Consider the following 20,309-nt stretch of genomic DNA (forward strand, 5'->3'; position numbering starts at 1 on the left):
ACAGATGCTCCTAAAACCTCAGTCCACTATGCTCTTTGTCTGTTGGACCAAACTCTTTTCAGAATTTGTCCCACCTTGTTCAATAATTCATTCAGCAGACATTTTACGGCCCATTATTGCCCAGGCACTATACCAGGGAAGCCGTAAACATTATGTTAGCATACTTACCTTCTAGATAAAGAAAGAGAGGTACAGGAGTGATGAAAACTGTGTCCATTATCACAAAGCACATACAGAAAGAGCTGGCAATGGGCACCAGGTCTGGGAGTTGTCAACTACTTGAAGGCAAGACTCAGGTTTGATGTGCTTTTGTGCTCAGGATACAGACTTTCAACAAGGGGATAAACACCTGATGCATTAAGATAATATGTCACATGGACAGGGGCGCCTGGTGCCTTAGTCGGTTAAGTGTTCATCTCTTACTTTCAGCTGAAGTCATGATCTCATGGTTGATGAGATCAAGCCCTGTGTTGGGCTCTGCACGGACAGCGTGGAGCCTGCCTGCGATTCTCTCTCTCCCTCTCTCTCTGCCCCTCCTGTGCGCATGTCCTCTCTCTCTCTTAAAATAAATAAATAAACTTTATTAAAAAAAATTTTTTTTCTGTGTGTTCCAGTACCACTGTATTTATGGACTTGGAAACTTGAATTTTACATAATTTTCACATGTCATGAAATACTTTTGTTCTTTTGCTTTTAAAGAACCATTTAAAAATGTAAAAACCATTCTTAGGTGGTGAACTATAAAAAAATAAATAAACTTTAAAAAAATGTCACATTGGGGCACCTGGGTGGCTCAGTCAGTTAAGCATCTGACTTTATCAGGTCACGATCTAGCAGTTCATGGGTTCGAGCCCCGCATCGGGCTCTGTGCTGACAGCTCAGAGCCTGGAGCCTGCTTCAGATTCTGTGTCTCCCTTTCTCTTTGCCCCTCCCTTGTTCATGCTCTGTCTTTGTCTCTCAAAAATAATAAAAAATAAACGTAAAAAAAAGGTCACATGAACAATAGCTGTGCATGGAAGGTCCTAAGAGACAGACACACGCCTAGCAGCCCCACATGCATAGGAAGCACCATACTACTGAGGAAGAACTTGCTATGGGGTCTCTCGTGCCGAGAAAACTTTAAAAAGCACAACAGGACATCCCATGACAATCTCTGTGCCACCGAGTGAAGGATGATTCTCCCTAAACTTCAAGATTGTAAACACATGTGCACAGTTCACCTCAAAAAGAATGGGGTGGAGACCCCCCAGGAAGGTGACTAGGCTGGGACCTTCTCACAGATGTCACTGCTCCTTCAGGATGGATAAAGCAGTTTGTTCTTTGTCTCTGTGTTGCCCCAGGTTTGGCCATAAACGATAATCAATCTACTGGATAAAAACGTGTGGCTCTACTCTGCAGGAGCCCTCAGTTCCTGATGCAACAGGGAGCAGGAATACAACGTGTTGAAATCATTGTAATTGACTAGAAAAGCTTCAAGCTGCAAACACATCACATTCAAAGACAAGGTCATGGCTACCTGGTGGCAAGAAGAGGGTACGTGTGAACTGGGCTGAACCAGGCTTCCTTCCTCCGTGGCATGCTGTCATAGATTAAAAGGTCCTTCTCGGTCAGTACGACCAGGGCCGGCTTCCACTGTTTCTCACTCTCCCCGGGCACCTGAAATGGAAAGCAGGGCATCGTCAAACAACAGGTGAAGGAAGAGTGACTAGAAAGGAGAAGCTGGCATCCCCCCAATCAGAAGACCCAACGGTAGGAGTCCTTAGTTCAGGTTGTGAAATCCAAATGAGAAGAAACCATTCACGGCCCCAGGACTCTTGATCCTTGAAACTGTGTTTCTCAAGGGCCCCGGTATGTGTCGTCAGTACAGCCAAGAAGCAGCCCAACTGTCAGACATCTGTCTCTGTTTCTCACCTGCCAGTCAGCACTGAAATCATTATTTCATAGTGGCATGCAGATGCTTGGAGGAATAAGCACGCCAGGATGGCTCTCTGGTAGAGTACATTGTTTTTATTATAAGATGGTAAGGTTTGAAAGCTTTTGAAGAATATCCAAAGGCTCTGAAAATGTATTATGGAGGCAAATGTCTGTCTGGAGAGGTAGGAGACATCACAGCCTTTCGCTTTGACTGTTTCTGTGATTCGGGCACCATCTTAAAATTCTCTTAGTTCCACTCAGCACAGAAAGTTCCTTAACCCAGAGGGATGAAATGACCTGGCAGGGATACGAGAGGATTAAAACATCAGTTGGATGTTTGGACCAGGTGACCCTTAAGGTCCCTTCCAATCCCAAGAGTCAGTTAGCTCAGGTCTTATCTCACGAGCCACCCCTCTCTGCCCAAACTCTGATGTGCTGATGTGTGATATGATGATGTGTTGATCATTCCCAATTCTGCATGTGTTCTTTCATCTGTGAAAATTCCCCCCTTCCAATTTAAACGTTGGGTCTTGGGATCCATCTTGATGCTCAGTTTGGAACAACTCAATGTGCTAGCCTTGGTACTCAAAGCATGGATCATGTTCCAGTAGCATCAGCATCACATGGGAGCTCGCAAGAAATGCAGAGTTCCAGGCTCATCTTAGACCAACAGAATCAAAATCTGCATTTTAACAAGATCTTCGGGTGACACATATGCTCATTAAAGGTTAAGAACCACTGCTCTGGATGAGGTTAAGGTTTTCTTTGACACTGGTAATTCAGTGAAGATTCAACCCTTTCATAATAAACCATAATCCAAAATCTATTCAAAATTAAATGAGGCAGTAAGATAAATAAATGATAAAACTAATTTCTTCCCTTTCTATTTGTATCGTTACCTTTTCGTAAGTGCCACAATGACATCTGTATTGAAGTGGCTTTAAGATTGAATGATCACAGTAGAGAAGGTGGGCAGGATTGTGGAAGGGGTGAGCTTTGTAGGTCATGTACTTTTATGGGCTGCTTGACTCTGAGTCCCTGCTCCATTATTTATTGCCCGTGTGACTTTGGGCGAGTTATTATTCCCTACGCGTCTATTTCCTCACTGATAAAATTGCACAGACAATGGTTAAGAGTGTTTTCTCTGGAGCTAGAGCGCCTGAACATAAATCACAGCTCCTCAATTCACCAGCTGTGGGATCTTGGGCAAGTCAGCAAATCTCTTTGTATCTGTTTCTGTATCTGTAAAATGGGGAAATAACAGGACCTATACCAGAGGATTATTGTGAAGATTGGGTTAAAATGTCTAAAATGCTGATCACAGTGCGCCATAAGCATCATTTAGAGCCTGTTAAGTGGCATATACCTCATAATGCTACAGTGGAGACTAAATGAGACTGTGCACGGGGCACCTCGCTGGTTCAGTCAGTAGAGCATGCAAGTCTTAGTCCCAGAATTGTAAATTCAAACCCCAAATTGGGCGAGAAACCTACTTTAAAAGAATTTTTTTTAAGATAAATGAGACAGTGTACATAATGTGCTTAGCATAATATCTGGCAGATGGTAAGACCCTCCAGTGAAATTTAGGGTGGGAAAATTGTAGCAGACTCACTGAATTCTAAACTTGTCAAAAAGGTATTCATTGGAAAGGCAACAGTATGACAAAGTACTGGTTTTCCTTGAAAAAAATTATAAGGCAAGCCAAGAATATCCTTGGTGTTAACAATTTCAATTCATTCTTTTCCCATCCATTCCAAAGTTGTCCCAGGAAGAATTCATTACAAAATGATCATGCACCCCTTACAGCAATTCCAAATAAAATCTCCCTTTCAAGAAGGAAGAAATCCTCAAAAAGCTCTTTAGACTAGAATGTGAATGACTACCTGGCATATTTCTCCCATTATGCATTTCATACATATATAAAAAAAAAATATCCAGGGTTAGCCTATTGCTTTTTCCAACAGAACAATAGCACCTTTAAGAGATCAAAATGAACTGATACAGAAAACAAGGTATTAGTAACCCACAAGGTGACCACACTATAGTCTCAAAGCATAAAGTGTTTGGGAGTTTGGAGCAAATTTTTTCCAGCCTCTACATTAAACTTAGCAAATTACTTTTCCAGTTCATTAAATAGGACTGGAAAAGCTACAAATGATCCTCCCCAAAGTGCCTATCTTCCTTACCTAGTCAGATCTGATCTATTAACTTTGACTGGAACCATTTAAACGTGAATACAACTAAGCATCATTCTTCAAGAACAATATTAAGTTTGCAAAAATAAACCTTACCAGTGAATGCCAACAGTAAAATACAGAAATTTCTAATGGTGGAGTCACAAACTCACCCACATGTCAAATGGTATATATATGTATGAATAATTCTAAAGCCCTAAAACACAAAATGGTTTATTAAAGAGTGCTTCATGGATTTGTTAACTGTGCCGTAAGAATACTCAGAGTAGACGTTTTCCGCTGTTCCTGTGCGCAGAGCTTTCATTTTAATGCTATCTGAATGCTTGAAGCTAGAAATCGGCCCATGAGGACAACAGACTTCCAAGGAGAAAAATGTTATGTTGAATACAGGTTTCTAAAACCATACTTTATGCCACGTGAGCTTCGCATTTGCAAAGCCTTTCAAGAACACTTTTCTTCAGGCTGGAGTATTTGTGCTGTTGTTCAGTGACAACTTCCATCATAAATCCAAATTTCCTGGCACCCAAATTTTCCCCAGCATTAATTCAACAGTTCTGGGACACGTCTACATTTTATTAAAACGTGGCTCCTGAAACAGATGTGACAACTTCCATCTCAATCCCGGCTTCTTGCCATGAGATGCGGCAGCAATCAGTGTCTCAAGAACTGATCGTATTTCTCATGAAGAAGGCAAAGGGGAAGAAACGGAAACAGACACACAATCCTGAAATTACTCCGAAGCACATCTGTGGTGAACTGAATCCTGTCCCCATGGTCACTTCTGTGGAGCATGAGAGAAAAGGTTGACAAAACGGCAAGAAGAATTTGAGAGAGTGGAAAGAAGTCTCTGCTAACAACTGAGGGAAGTAGAAATAAATGTATGAAATGAACATGTTGTATATCTTAAACCCAGGCAATGTTACATGTCAATTCTATCTCAATCAAAAACACCTGAGGGAAGAACAGTCACTGAATCCTCTGTTGGAGACAGGTTTCCTACGTCATTGAGGTCAGGAGGAACTTTCAAGCTTTTAAAATTCATTGGACACATCACATCATTCATTCATTGTGATCACATCACAAGTCATGGAACAAAATGGGGTTCTGGATGGGGTTCCAGCCTGGCTGAGATCTGAGACTTTATGTCTTTATCCTTCCATCACCCACACCTTTGAGTGAGGTTCCTAGCAACCACTGGGACACAGTTAGAAGACTGCTGACCGTGTTTCCTCTAAAATATCTAAAATCTGAAGATTATTTTCAAAGAGACAGTTTGACCAAAACCTTTCAGTGCCTTTTTTGCAGGTATTTCCAGAAGAAATAATACTGTTGCTTAGGCAAAGCTGTAATGATGAAATTAATGAATGCATATTGAGTGCTTAGAAAAGTGTCTTACATACAGTAAGCAAGCAAACCTTTAAAAATATTAGCTATTCTAATTCCAAGAAATACATGCACCCCATGTTTACTGCAGTATTATTTACAACATACAAGATATGGAAGCAACCTAGGTGTCCACTGACAGATGAATGGATACAGAAGATGTAGTGTGTTTACACAATGGAATATTACTCAGCCATAGAAAGGGATGGGATCTTGTCATTGGTGACAACATGGATGGACCTAAAGAGCATAATATGATAAGTGAAATAAGTGATATGGAGAAAGACAAATAATATAAGAGTTCACTGATATGTGGAATCTAATATGACAAAACTCATCAAAGAATAGAAACAGATTCAAATACAGACTGGTGGTTGTCAGATGAGAGGCGGATGGGAGGATGGGTGAAATAGGTAGAGAGGAGTCAAAGGGAAAAACTTGCAGCTATAACATAAACAAGTCACAGGGATTCAAGTACAGCATAGGGAATATAGCCAATAATATTGTAATAACTTTGGTGACTGACGGTAACTACATTCACCATGGTGATCATTTCGTAATTTATATAATTGTTGAATCACTATGTTCTACATCTAAAAGTAATAAAATATTGTATGCCCACTATATGTTGATTAAAAGAAAATATCAGATATTCTGATCGCCACATCAAGTAAGAATAAACGAATATCAAACAAAAGACGTAAGTAAACTTGGGCAAGAATTCCTTGCCTTCACGGGTCTAATGTCCTCCCTGGTGGGAGAATCGGCTAAGACAAAGTTATTGCTAACAGCCCCTCCAACTTGAAAATCAGATCATCTTTTTTGGTTCAAAATTCCTGGCTACTAGGCTGGGACCGCTTTAGTTACTAGGACCCTTGCTTTATACATCTCCTTTGTTCTGCGGGCTCTGTTCACAGGGGCAACAAACAATGTATGGGTCTTTTCTTCTCTGCTTGTGCCAAGTCACTCTTCCTAACATGCTTATTTTCTAACTCCTACTTGAACACAGGGGTGGCAGGGACAGCTCAGAGGCTTTGGAGCCAAACAGCAATATCTTCAAAATCTGGTTTTGCCACTTCTCAGCTGAGGGATTTGAACTGCTATAAGCATTTGTTCACTGATGTGTAACATGCCGATCGTGGCCTCCTGTGCATATTTTATGAGGATTAAATGAGAGAACGTATATAAAGCACTTCCCATATGGCAGATACTGGAAATGTTAAACCAGCCCCATCACACACCTCACACAGCTACCCTGCTAGGGAGGAAGGTCTGGAGACAAGGTGAGTGACTAATAGGATAAATCAAGTTCACAGAGGAAGAAGGTCAAGCACAAGTTTTGTTTTGGAGATCATGGCTATCTCGGCAACTTTTTACTTTAAGCCTTTTCACTTCAGATTGCTAGGAACTTAGAACAAAGGACCAGATACCAGGGTAATAATAATTAGCAGTTATCAACTTCCAGATGCTTTACAGACATTAGGTAATTAATCGCTGCACCAACTCTCAGAGAGGCAGATAAGGATCCCCGCCAGTTCACCAAAAGGAGAGGAACAAGTTTCAATGCAGCCATGGGAACACAGGGAACAGGGCACAAAGTCACAACCTGCAGCCTTCTTCTGGCTGGCCCTGAACAACCCCAGGACCCAGCAATCGGGAACCTGGCGGGACACCCACACCTGGATGCAGAGCAGGATGGAAAGGAAGAGAAGGCAGAGAATGGGAAAGAGGACTAGAAGGCAAGTTCACAAACAGAGCTCTGCAGGGGCCTTAGCTCCCCTGGACTCGCTGCTCTCCTCTCATGCAACTCCCAAATTGTCTGGCACCCGGATCACGTGGCGAATTCATGGGTGGCTTAAAGTGGGGGAGCACACTGAATGATCCACCCTGTTCGGTGGATGTCAAGACAATGATGAAGAGTGTTAGAGCACGCTGAAGGAAAATAAGGACAGAGAAATATGGTTTGACTGCGGGACATGTAGGGAGGGTATCATTTTTATACGTCGACATTCCCAATAGCCGCAGTCCCCAATTTCAAATTTGCTCCCTCCTGCCAAATTCTGAAACTGGCTCTGGAATTCTATAAGCCATATATAATAAAGCCCCAGACTCAGGGTTCATGATTAGAAGTCTCACCAGAGTCAACGTACAAGTTAGCCTGGTGGGACTTTGGTGCTTGGGTTATAGAGAAATCACCTCGGGGGTCGGCAGGACCGTGCTCCTTATACAGGTTCTAGGGAAGAATCCTCCCCTGCCTTTTACAGGTTCTGGTAGCCACCAGTATTTATAGAAGCTGTGTTAGTCCAATCTCTGCTTCCACTGTCACACAGACTTCTTTCTACACGTCTTTATGTGGCCTTGTCATCGGGACACCTGCCACCGAATTTAGAGCCCACCCAATTCCAGTATGAACTCAACTAATTACATCTGCAAAGACCATATTTCCAAATCAGGTCACCTTCTGAGGTCCCAAATGGACATGAATTGGGGTCAGGGGAGTGTGGGGTAAAGACAAGAAACTAATCATAAGAAAATGGCAAGAACCCACTATATTTTCAGTTAGTTTTCCAGGTTTTTTTTTTTTCTCTTTGAACATTTGCAAACATGGAGTGAATTTTTTTTGAAAGTTATCTTATTTACTGAGCATGCAGAAGGTCAGATGCTAATGTACTCTAACAGAACCCTTTGATGACTCTATTAAAAGTAATGCCTCGGTCTCTAGGACTTCATAATGAAGTCAACCTTAGGGCAGATCACATGTATCCAAAGAGATAAGTGCAGAGCTAAGGTTTTAAATCTCCTTTCATCATACAGCATCATGGAAAGATGAGGCAGAAAGCCCATGAAGGTCTAGTCCCCATCAAGGCACAGAGCATTTCAACCACATGAACCTGGCCTTTCAATTGTTTTGCTTCATTTGCTTACTGCTAATGAGACAGCTCTTCAAAATGACAACATTCTAAGTATGATACATTCCAGGAAGTGATTCCAAGATCTCTTCTTGCTCGATAAAGATTGCTGGATTCTACTCGGATTACTCTGTATCTCAATGTCACTTTCAGTTCAGGCTACGTATAATCAAGTTGGACTAATAAGCTGGAAGAACCAGATCCAGCTACCCAAGCCTGTGTCTCTTTAAGTTTAGGGTGATTTTCTACCCTACGCCCTTCTCTGCCTTTGAAAAGCAGAATGACAACCTTACTGGAGAACCCAACTACAGGAAGGAGGAGTACCACTCCATTTCTGCCCATTGCCTATGTCAATCTAATGAACTCCCCCTCCAAAGAAAGACGTGCTGTGACTCTAATTGTTCAGATCTAGAGCTGTCACTGGGTCTTTTTAATAGCAGGCATTGTCACGTTCATCACAAGTAGGTGTCTGTGGTCACTACCCACTCATTGCGTTATCACCGTGTCTGCATGGTAGAAACACGTACACTGGACTGGTCCTAGAGCAGACTGGCCATTTTGGTCCACACCGTTAACACATTTCAATACCCAAGCACCCTAGCTTCAAAAGAGGCCAAAGGAGACAAGACACATCACTCTGACTATGTTCTATATTATGCCCCATTTATCTGGGTTTGGCATTAATTAGGGCTTATTGGGTATTTATGTAACTATTAATAAATATGGTGGGGTTTTTTGTTTTTGTTTTCCACGAGTACATCATTCCCTCTCACTCTCAGTTGGGAACCCCAGAAAGGAGAAGGGGTGCGTAGTAGTTACACTATCCAAGTCCTACTCTGAACCATCTAATACTCAGCATTCTGGGAGAAAACCAGGCCATGAACTTGGGCCCCCAAACTAGATTCTGCTATGTGTCCCCTTGTGTCCATTTTGAATAATTCTGCTTGTTATTTTTCCCTGCCTGCATTAGTTTTTATTACTAGACAGTTTATTCTCTTCTTCCTCCCAGAGAGTCACTGGCCCCATGACCATTGACTAGTCTCACCTCTCTCACAACTACCTAGATCCAGACTAGCCTAACCTGTCAATCCCTTATCTCATTAGGGAGTCTATCTTGCCAACCATTCTGTGTAGAGTCAGAAGATTTATTTGTCTCCTTCCTCAGTGCCTTGGCTCAACTGAAAACACCCTAGGTTTCTCCCCAGGACATGCGACTTCTATTGGACACTTCCTAACACCAGCTGTTTGAAGTGGAGACCTGTTGTTTGTATGAAAATAAATTACTTACAGTGCTTCATATGGGTTTGTTCTTTTGAACCTGTAAACATTCCCTTTTGTCTTATTTACTTGTGTGCTCAGCTCAACCTCTTCTGAGAAAAGTCCAAAAGTGAATTTCAACTCCATGCCTTGTCTGAATTATACAATTATAATTGAGTAAGGTTGAAATTGTTTGGGATTTACTCTATCTTTGGGTCTCAAAACCAGTAGTAAGTTAGAAGGAGCACTTAGAAGAGCAAGGTTTAGAGAGAACGTGACATGGTAGATTTTGAGCTTTTTAAATCTGACAGTTTAAAAATCTACACGACAGGAAAGAATGCTCCCTTATTAAGGGAGGCTATGCTGAAGGAGTAAACATGTATTGAGAGCTTACTCTGTGATAAGAAGGACTGTGGATTCCATTGTGTCTCCCCCTCCTCCAAATTCAGGTGATTCAGCCCTAACCTCCAATATCACAGAACGTGACCATTTTGGGAAATATGGTCATTGCAGACGTAGTTAGTTGAGATAAAGTCATACTGGAATACAACAGACCTTAAGCCAATACGGCTGGTGTGCTTATAAAAGGGGAAATTTGGCCACAGGCACACACACACGGGGAGAAAGTGACATGAACATGAAGGCCAAGCTAGGGGTGATGTATTTACAAGCCCCAGAATGCCAAAGATTGCCAGCAAACCACCAGAAGCGAGGAGAGAGGCATAAAGCAGATTCTCCCTCACAGCCCTCAGAAGCAAGGAACCCTGGTGCTGCCTGATTTGTGAGTTTCTAGCATCTGGAACCATGAGACAATACACTGCTGTTGTCTAATCCACCAGTTTGTTGTAGTTTGTTACTGGAGCCTTAGGAAATACTACAAGCACCATGCTAGTTTCACCTCCCTTAATCCTTTTGACACTTTGAGGCATTTATTATCGTCTCCATTTTACAGAAGAAGAAACTGTGGTTCAGAGAGGCCGGGCACTAGCCAATGTTACATAATGAGAGTTATAAAGCCACTTATGTGCCTTCCTGACCTCAAAGCTGTTATATTTTCAGATCACAAAGCTGTCGCTCATAAGAAAGGAAAAGGGGGATGATGTGGGGGCATGAGGGCAAAGGTGGGAGGACAGATGGCTGGGAACTCAGCTGTAATGTCTCCCGTGGACTGAGGTGCACAGTGTCCAGCTATGTGCAACTCTGCAGCTGACTAGGTTGCCCACTGGGCAACTTACTTCTCGCCCTTCTTTCCCACCTCCTGGCACGGGGCCTTCACTCAGGCCAGACATCGGTTCAGGGCAAGCTCCAAGTAATCAAAGCTCTTTATTCCCCAAGTCTCACATCTGATTAAAATAATTCAAGACTAAGTTGTAAATGACTCATAACCCTTAATATGTCTTTCCACTAAGGGATATTTCTATTTATAACGAGTAGCTGGGACAAAATTAGTCTCCTGTGTTACTCTTCATTGCACAATTGAAGGGCTAGTAAGTGAAACAGGGTTTGGTTTCTAAAGGCAGCAAAATATCATTACACCATAAATTTAATTTGCATGTTTTTGTTATTTTAGCAAACTCTATTCTTCGCTGATGGTGCTCACTCCAGCACAAATATCTGACAGTTCTAAGTCCAACTTAATGTGCCGTGCAGTTTTAAATCAACCATGTATCCTGTGTTCAGCAACATATAACAGAGTACAGTAGGCTAAAAATTAGCATCCGGATATCTGTAACTATCAAACTTTCCTGGATATTTGAAACATTAGGAAGTGGTTCCTGACCGTTCCAGCTCATGGCCTAGAAAACACTAGATTCAAACAAATAATCGCTGCATTAACAATAAAATCTTCTAGACAAGGAGTCACAAATTTGGAGACTACAGAGGACCGGATATAAGAAAATGAAAACAACAACAACAACAACAACAACAACAACCCATATCCCACTCTTTGGAGAGCTTGTTTTTAGCATTAGCCTATCATTACCAGAAAAGATGGTAGGCATGGCATGGCCAAAAGAAACATTTCAAAAGAACCCATCAGTTTGTATTAAAAAAATTTTTTTAACATTTACTTATTTTTGAGAGAGAGAGAGAGCACGAGCAGGGGGTGGAGAAGAGAGAAAGGAGACACAGAATCTGAAGCAGGCTCCAGGCTCTGATCTGTCAGTACAGAGCTCAGCGCAGGGCTTGAACTCACGGGCCGCGAGATCACAGCCTGAGCCAAAGTAGGACACTTAACCAACTGAGCCACCTGGACGCCCCAAGTTGTATTTTTTAAATATAAATTCTCCCTATTTTTTTTAAAGTTAGTGTATTAGTTTCTTATCACTTCCCTAAGGAATCACCACAAAAACTGGTATTTATTCTCATACAGTCTGGAAATCAGAAGTCCTAAATCAAGGTGTTGGCATGGCTCCTGCCTTCTGGAGGCTCTAGGGGGAGAATCCATTTCCTTGCCTTTTCCAGCTTCTAGAAGCTTCCCTAATTCCTCCGTTCATGGCCCCCCATCACATTGCCTTTCCCCCTGTGTTTCTGTCAGAGCATCACCTCCTCTTGAGTCTCACCCTCCTCTCTCCGTCTTAGAAGGACCCATGTGGTTAAACTGCCTCCTCTCCAGATGATCCAGGATAATTTGCCATCTTGAGATTCTTAATTACATCTTCAAGATCCTTTTTCCCATCCATTTAAGACAACATGTCTATAGGTTTGGAGAATTAGGATATGAACATCATTGGGAGGCCATTATTCTGCTTACCTCAGTTGGCAATTGATTCAAGTTAGAAAAATAACATACGGAGTGAAGTGATACGAAGTTTGGCACTTTAAAAATCTCCAGCATGTCTTTTTCCCCCTGCCCAACCCTCAAAATGGGTAAACAGACAAAACAAGATGGACAATGATAAAAATTGGGCTATGTGCACCTGGAGGTTCATTGTTGTTTTTCACTATTGCTATGGAAAAAAGTTGAATTCCTCTAATAAAAATTTTAAAAACTAAGCAACATGGAGACTGAGAAAATACACCTGCAAGCGAGCTAGGCATGGCCCCAGACTGCCAGCCTGCTGTCACATAATGAGCACCTACTTGAGAAATACACAAGGACACAATGCCTGAAAATGAATTCACAGAACTCACATGCAGGTTCCACACATGCCTTGTGCTCCTCAAGGTCCCCAACATTCTGCTGATGTGTAAATGTGACCTGAATTAACTGAAGGCTGGGGTATAACAGGGAGTATAAGCTGTTGAGACACACTGGCTAAGAGCAACCTCCATTCCATCCTCAAAACGTGTGTGTGTGTGTGTGTGTGTGTGTGTGTGTGTGCGCGCGCGCATGTGTGTGTTTACTCATCGTTCCCTAGCTGGTGGCTCTCTTGAAGAAATACTATCTTTGTCTCTATAGGAAAGGTGTATACCAAGAAAAAAAAAAGTGGGCATCTAGTGCAGGTGATTAAGCGAAGGGTCAAGGAAAGACATAAGCTAGTGATCTCTCTTGGAAAGCTGAAGTTTACTGGAGAAATTTTTATACACTGGGCTTCAAGATTTGGGGACTCTCAATGTTTCTGAAACACAGCTCTCACAAATGACAAAGGTCTCCATAATAATCCTCTGCCTCTAACATGCTACCTATTTCTTCCCCTTACTTATTCCCCCTAACTTTTGAAAAATCACCCTCTGCAAATTCTGATCTTGTGTGGGATGACTGTCCTGAGGGGCTTATGGTTCCATATGTTATCTATGTATCCAGGGTATCCACATAATGCCTGGGATATAATGGGTGTTCCACAGACTCTGGATGAACTCTGAATGACTGGAGCCATATTCAGATAAACACTATAAACTGTCACTATCCAGCATTGTTTAAAGAGCCCAGACACCCATGATCTATGTGTCTCTCATGGACTTTCTTCATCCACCCAGGGCTCCAATTCCCTGTTCCTTTCACAAGGAGGGAGCTGTCCAGATTCAGCTTCCAGAAATGGATGAAAGGCTGCTTCTAATCTGTGACACTCACAGATAATTAAATTAGACTCTTCTCAGTCTGGTGGGGAAGCTATTTTATATTTTCATTAACTCCAAAGGGCCATTTCAATTACAGTCCCTGTTTGGTAAACAAGTTATCTTTGACTTACAGCCTTTACTTCTCTAATGCCTAGGAAATATGCCCTTTAAAGGGATGCTGATGTGCCGCAGAAATTTCATAATTTGGTAAAAAAGTTATCTTTTGAAAGGCAGTTGACATTATCATTAAATCCAAAAGGAGCAAGTTCTTAAAAGAAAAAAAAAGGATCTGCTTCAGCATCTTCCATTTTGTTTTCCCAGGGTGTGTCTGTGGGTTCCTTTGTTGATTTTCTCATTTATTTTTCCCTCAAAGGAGAAAGCCGAGAGTGCTTTGAAGGAGGAAGACTGTTAAAACATAGGGAGTATCTGGCTTCAACACCATGTCAGCATTATCTAAAGTCATGCCCTGGTTCTAACAGCTATTCAATAATGTCAGACTCCATAACTCTATTTACTTTATGAAAGAAATATCAACATGTTTGCTTTCAGCTGGATTTATCAAATTTTCAAGACTAAACAAACAATAGCAAAAACGAATTTATTTTGGAGATATCTCAACATTTGTGTGACCAAGGACCAAGTGACAAATTCCAAAATCTACTTATCCTACTTTAGTTTAAATGCCTTCATAACTGCCCCAACTAGGAAGATTTTTTTTTTTTTTTCCTCTGACCTTCTGGAAGCAAAGAGGCAATGTAGTATTAAGAACATAAATCTTGCTGCCAAACAGTTCTGGTCTGCATGTCGGCTCAGCTACTCACAGTGTGATCTTGAATGAGTTACTTATCTTCCCCATGCTTCAATTTCCTCATCTGTAAAATGGGGGTAATAAAAGTCCCTCTCCCGTAAGACCATTAGGAAGATGGAATCAGATAATGTGTATAAATGGCTTACAGTACTGTGCCCCCAGCAAAGATCAAGTTTTCAAAATGAGGGTTTCTCAAAATTTGGTCTGCATGTAACCTGCATCAGAATCAGCTGGGCTGCTAGCTCTAAGACCCAGTTATTCAAAAGTGCTAGGGGTGGCAGCAGGAACCTGCACTTAGAGCAAGGACCCCGAATAAGTCTTACGTGTACTATTGCTAGAGAACAACTACAATGAGTGTTAATTACCATCGCCATGATACCATCAAGTATACAGCACTCGTTCTCCACTAGTGATTTCTAAAGACCACTACCCTTGGATTCCCTGCCTCGATATCACTGTGGCACTCGGTAAAAATACAGATTCTTAAATCCCAAATCCACTGAATCCTGGTATCTAGAGATTGAGACTACACATCTCTATTTTTGCAACTTCTCTGGAGACTCTGATACACAGCCTGCTGCGGGATTCGCTGGCCCACACAACTCATTCTGACTGGCTCAAAGCCCTTTATTTTTTAACCATTTAGCCAGTGTCTATGATAAATGTTGGTTGTAGAAATCGGCTGACCCGAAGACAGGTGTGTCTGCCCAAGTATACCTCTGAGCTATGAGGGGCTCTGCTCAGGGATTATCTCTCCTCATTTCTTCCTATTGTGACATCCATGAATATGTGCTTCCTGGATAGTTTTTCCAAACTTTAGTCACCCATGTACCATTTTCATGAATTTCGTTGGTTCCACTTGTACTTTTATGGGATTGACTGCTAGCCGCTCATCCGATATCTATTCTTTTTCTTTCAAGTAAGAGGACTCCATAATTATTAGGAGTGACAACGTGTCCAGTTACAAAATTCTATTTCTGAGACCCACATTATCCTTCGTGTCATCCCCCGCCCCACCCACCGCCCCCCCCCCCCCCAACGATCCCAACATAGACATGTCACCTGCCTTCACCCATTAGGCTTATTTACACATTCAACTTGACACTCATTTGGTTGGATGGCATACACAGACATGTCCTGCACTGAACAGGTCTCTTTCAGGTCTGCTGGTGTGCTCTTTGTAGCTGTCCAACAGGAGACAACATAAATGTTATTTCTGAGCAGGAAAGTAACCGTGAAAACAGGGCGACATGTCTTCCCTTCTCTTTCCAGTCTTCTGTTTTCTTCCTTAGATTTCCCTTCTGCAATGCACAATATATTTGTGGCCAACATGCTCCTTTCTGGAGTCAAAGAACCACAAGGAAAATTCCAAAGCCATCTGAATGTTCTACGAAAGCCCAGCAGAACTAAATGAGACATAAGAAGGCAGTGTTTCGAATGTAGTGCCATGTCTAGTGTTGAAATCCTTCCAGGTATGAACATTTTCAGGAGATCTTGGACCTTTTACAAAGGCTTTTACTTATACAAAATTACCTATATGCTAATTAAGTAGGAGATCTAACTTCAGATGTATAAAACGGTAAATATAGTAGACTATTAAGAACCTAAAAAAAAAAAAAGTGGCTTTCTGAAAAAAAAATGTTTTTGCCATTTTTTTTTCTGTCCTGCTTTCAGAACACATTCATTTGTTCAATAAACATTTATTTAGTGTAACTTGTGTGCTGGGTACTGTGCTCAGTGCCTCGGTGCTATTTAATGGTAGTAAAACCCGGACAAGTCAGGAAAGGAAGAATAAATAAGCAGCAAATATAAAAAAGTAACTTTGGCAAGTCTTATAAAGAAACAAAATAGGTTAATATGATTTAAATATGCTACGAAATGTAACAGAAATTAGGAACAGTTCAATTGCTGTCCTCTGACAGTTCAATGTTCTAGCTCTGTGGAGAATTTTTTTTAATCTAAATTTTGGCTTCCACAATATTAATTATCCATTAGGGTCACTTGCAAAAGTACTAAGCATTTACTTAATGTTTCTAAAATAGGGATAAAAAGGTATTTTTAATGTTTATTTATTTTTTTATTTTATTTATTTATCTTTTATGAAATTTATTGTCAAATTGGCTTCCATACAACACCCTGTGCTCATCCCAACAGGTGCTCTCCTCAATGCCCATCACCCACCCTCCTCTCCCTCCCACCCCCCATCAATCCTCAGTTTATTCTCAGTTTTTAAGAGTCTCTTATGATTTGGCTCCCTCCCTAACTTTTTTTTCCTTCCCCTCCCCCATGGTCTTTTGTTAAGTTTCTCAGGATACACCTAAGAGTGGAAACATATGGTATCTGTCTTTCTCTGTATGACTTATTTCACTTAGCACAACACTCTCCAGTTCCATCCACGTTGCTACAAAAGGCCATATTTCATTGTTTCTCATTGCCACATAGTATTCCATTGTGTATATAAACCACAATTTCTTTATCCATTCATAAAAATATGGAATTCTTCATGAATTTGCAGGTCATCCTTGCGCAAGGGCCACACTAATATTCTCTGTATTGCTTCAGTATATGTGCTGCCGAAGTGAGCCTGCGATAAAAAGTTTTAAAGGACTGTATTTACTTGGATTTAATCATCTACAGTCTTTGAGAATATGTATTCAGCAAGCTTGGAGTCTACCAAATATTTGTAAAACTTGGAATCTGCAAAATAATATGGTAATTCTTTTAATGGATGGATGGTTATCCATCCATTCATTCAACTACATAAGAAACGCTTACCCAATTCCTGCCGGGGTCAGGCTTCAGGGATTACAAAATGATTAAGACTTCATTCTTACATCTGAGGGATTCATAATCTCAATCACATAAGAGTAGGTGACTGGAAGTGCTGGAAGAGGAAATGTTCTGGGAGTTCCAAGGAGGGAGACATTGATGCTGCCTCCTAAAAGGAGGGTTGTGATGGAGGAGAGGTCATTTGTCCTGGAGTGGCAGCTGGGACTCTCTTAGTCACAGAAGAGGAGGAGGAAGGTACAAGAGGAAAGTAGTGGCACAGGCAAAGCTTAGGAACGGAAATAATACATCCAGAGAATGTTTGCCAGCTCTATGGGGCAAGTGTGTTGGTTGAAGAGGAAAACAGACATCACAGGAAAGAACAGCAGCGATGTGTGGCCACCCTTTAATCCCCACACCGAGGTGTATGAAACCACTAACAGTTTTTTACAAAACACGACTTCCTGAAACCTACATGCTATGCTTACATCACACCCATGGTCCAAGGTCTCTCCTCTCAAGCCAGGCAGTCATACAGTCATTGGTCCTCAGAAGACTTTTGGTGAGAGTTGTCTCTCCTGTGCCTGGACCTCAAAGACTAGGCCAAGAGCTGAACCAGGGAACAAAATAACCCCTTCGATCCTGCACAGCAGACCTGGCCTCATTAGAACTGTTTCTGTATCTCCATTACCTCCTGTTTTAGGTTCCGTGTCCTGGTTGTACTGCACGTGCATCCAGGAACCACCGTAAATGTTTTCTGTAACAAGGTCATGAATTCATGCCCTTTATAGGGTTGTGTCCCATGACTTTATCTGAGCCCTTGATTTTTTTTTTTTTTTTTTTTTTTTGGCCATGTGGGATGGCTGAAGAAGAAGGCTGGCGGAAGAAAGGTGGGGAAGGCATCCGGTAATCCACAGAACTGGCTGTGATGCTGACAGAGATGCTGGCCCTGTGGCAAGAATCTGATCTACATTGTTCTCGCTTCTTTCCCTTCTGATCCCTCACATCCCACTCTCTCTGTGTGCCTTTCTCAACTTGTAGCAGGAATCCCTTACTTCTTTCCAAGGCAGAGCTCATGGTGCTAGCTCTACCCCATTAGCTACTTTTCACTAATGCTTCCCATGTTTAGCCAGTGCTTCCCACTCAGGCAACAACCTGGACTTTTGTGTGTCCCCCAAACTTGAAGCTCATTCCCTTTTGCTTTTCTTGGCCTCATAGATAAAGACTGTTTTTTTATAGACTGGCCCTAGCACTGACCCTCAAATTAAACCCTCATGCCCAGAGGCACCTGGGTGGCTTAGTCAGTTAAGCATCAGGTCATGAGCCTTCAGTTTGAGGGTTCAAGCCCCGCATCAGGCTCTGTGTTGACAGCTCGGAGCCTGGAGCCTGCTTCAGATTCTGTGTATTCCTCTCTTTCTGCCCTTTCCCTGCTTGCAGTCTGTCTCCCTCTCTCAAAAATAAATAAACATTAAAAAAGAATTTTAAACGCCCATGCCCGTCTCAGCATTATTCCTACTGGAATGAGCTGTATGTTTTCATTTAACTCTTCTCCTGTAGCTCCAACTTCGCTGTGTTTAGTAACACCCACATTTTATTGAATGAGTATTCCAGCACTAGATATAAAGAGTTTTCTTTGTAAGAATTTCTTTGAATTTTAATTTAAACATATGGTACATTATCTCCTTGGTGGATCTGAGTATGTATTTTGCAATTGAGGCTATGGTTTCTTATAACTTCAGTGTGTTTAAGTTGCTTTAATAATGATGATATTTACATTTGTATGTATTTACCAAACACCAGGCATTACTTTATAAGCATTATCTTATTTAATCCTTAAACAATCCTGTGAGGTATACAATTCCTATCCTCACTATAAAAGTCGGAGATCTTGAGGGGCACCTAGGTGGCTCAGTCGGTTGAGCATCCGACTTCAGCTCAGGTCATGATCTCACAGTCTGTGAATTCGAGCCCCACATCAGGCTCTGTGCTGACAGCTCGGAGTCTGGAGCCTGCTTTGGATTCTGTGTCTCCCTCTCTCTCTGCCCCTCCCCTGCTCATGTTCTGTCTCTCTCTGTCTCAAAAATAAATAAAAAATCATTTTAAAAAATTAAAAAAAAAAAAAGTCAGAGATCTTGAGTCCCATACCCAGTTTATACAACTATACTTTAGTGTTTGTTATGCCACAATCCTCTCTTGTTTGCTACTGGTGGACACACAAAGGAAGCTGGATCCCCAATACTTAGAATGCTTAGTATGGTCTAGGAAAGACCAAGTGGTAATATATTATAACAGGAAAATCCCTCCCTGAGGAAGAAGACCACAGTTAGAGAATAGTTTCCCTCTGTGTTCTTCCCCATTGGAAGCAGAGGACCAGGAAGCTCATATTGCTGCTGAGTAGTTGCTCAAGACCAGATCACTGGACTCTAGGCCAGCTTCAGGGGCAAGAGGCCTGTGTTTAGAAGGGCCTCATGCTTGGTTTACATGCTTTCTAATGCTGTCTTGAAATTCTTAATAATTTTTGAATGAGGGGCCCCACGGTTTTACTTGGCGGTAGGTTTCAGAAATTGTGTGGCCAGTCCTGACCACTCTGTAAGCTCCATAAACACAGCCACCATCTGTTTCGTTCACTGTTGTAGCCCTAACACCCAGGACAAGTCTGGCACAGAGCAGGTGCTTTGTGTGTGTTTGTGTATCCAGTAGTCCCCCCTTATTTGCAGTTTCGCTCTCTGTGGCATCAGTTACCTGTGATCAACTGCAGTCCAGAGGCAGCTGGCTCTCCTTCTGAAGTGTTGTCAGAGGTCAAATAATAATAGTCTGACACTAGGTCACAGTGCCCACGTCATGCCCCTTGCTTCAGCTCATCACACAGGCACTTTCTCATCTCACGTCACAAGAAGAGGGACATAGTACCAGACAATAAGAGTACAGGACAATATGGTATTTTGAGAGAGAGAGAAACCATATTCACAGAACTTTTGTTCCAGAATATTGTTATAATTGTTCTATTTTATTATTAGTTGTTGTTAATCCCTTACTATGCCTACATTTTTTTTATTTTTATTTTTTAATATAATT

At 41.7% G+C, this 20,309-nt stretch overlaps 1 protein-coding gene and 1 pseudogene across 2 annotated transcripts in view; both read right to left on the reverse strand.

The window, feature by feature from the left end:
* Window positions 1-20,309, reverse strand: part of SNTB1 (syntrophin beta 1) — a 236,860-nt gene that overhangs the window by 34,496 nt on the left and 182,055 nt on the right. For both annotated transcript variants that reach the window (XM_045050090.1, XM_045050091.1), the window contains exon 5: window positions 1,517-1,656. In XM_045050090.1, coding sequence (XP_044906025.1) covers window positions 1,517-1,656 — 140 coding nt within the window. The remainder of the gene's footprint in view (window positions 1-1,516; window positions 1,657-20,309) is intronic.
* On the reverse strand, window positions 16,954-17,052 carry LOC111558644 (annotated as a pseudogene).

The sequence above is a fragment of the Felis catus genome, chromosome F2, assembly GCF_018350175.1.
Source record: "Felis catus isolate Fca126 chromosome F2, F.catus_Fca126_mat1.0, whole genome shotgun sequence".
Lineage (NCBI taxonomy): Eukaryota > Metazoa > Chordata > Mammalia > Carnivora > Felidae > Felis > Felis catus.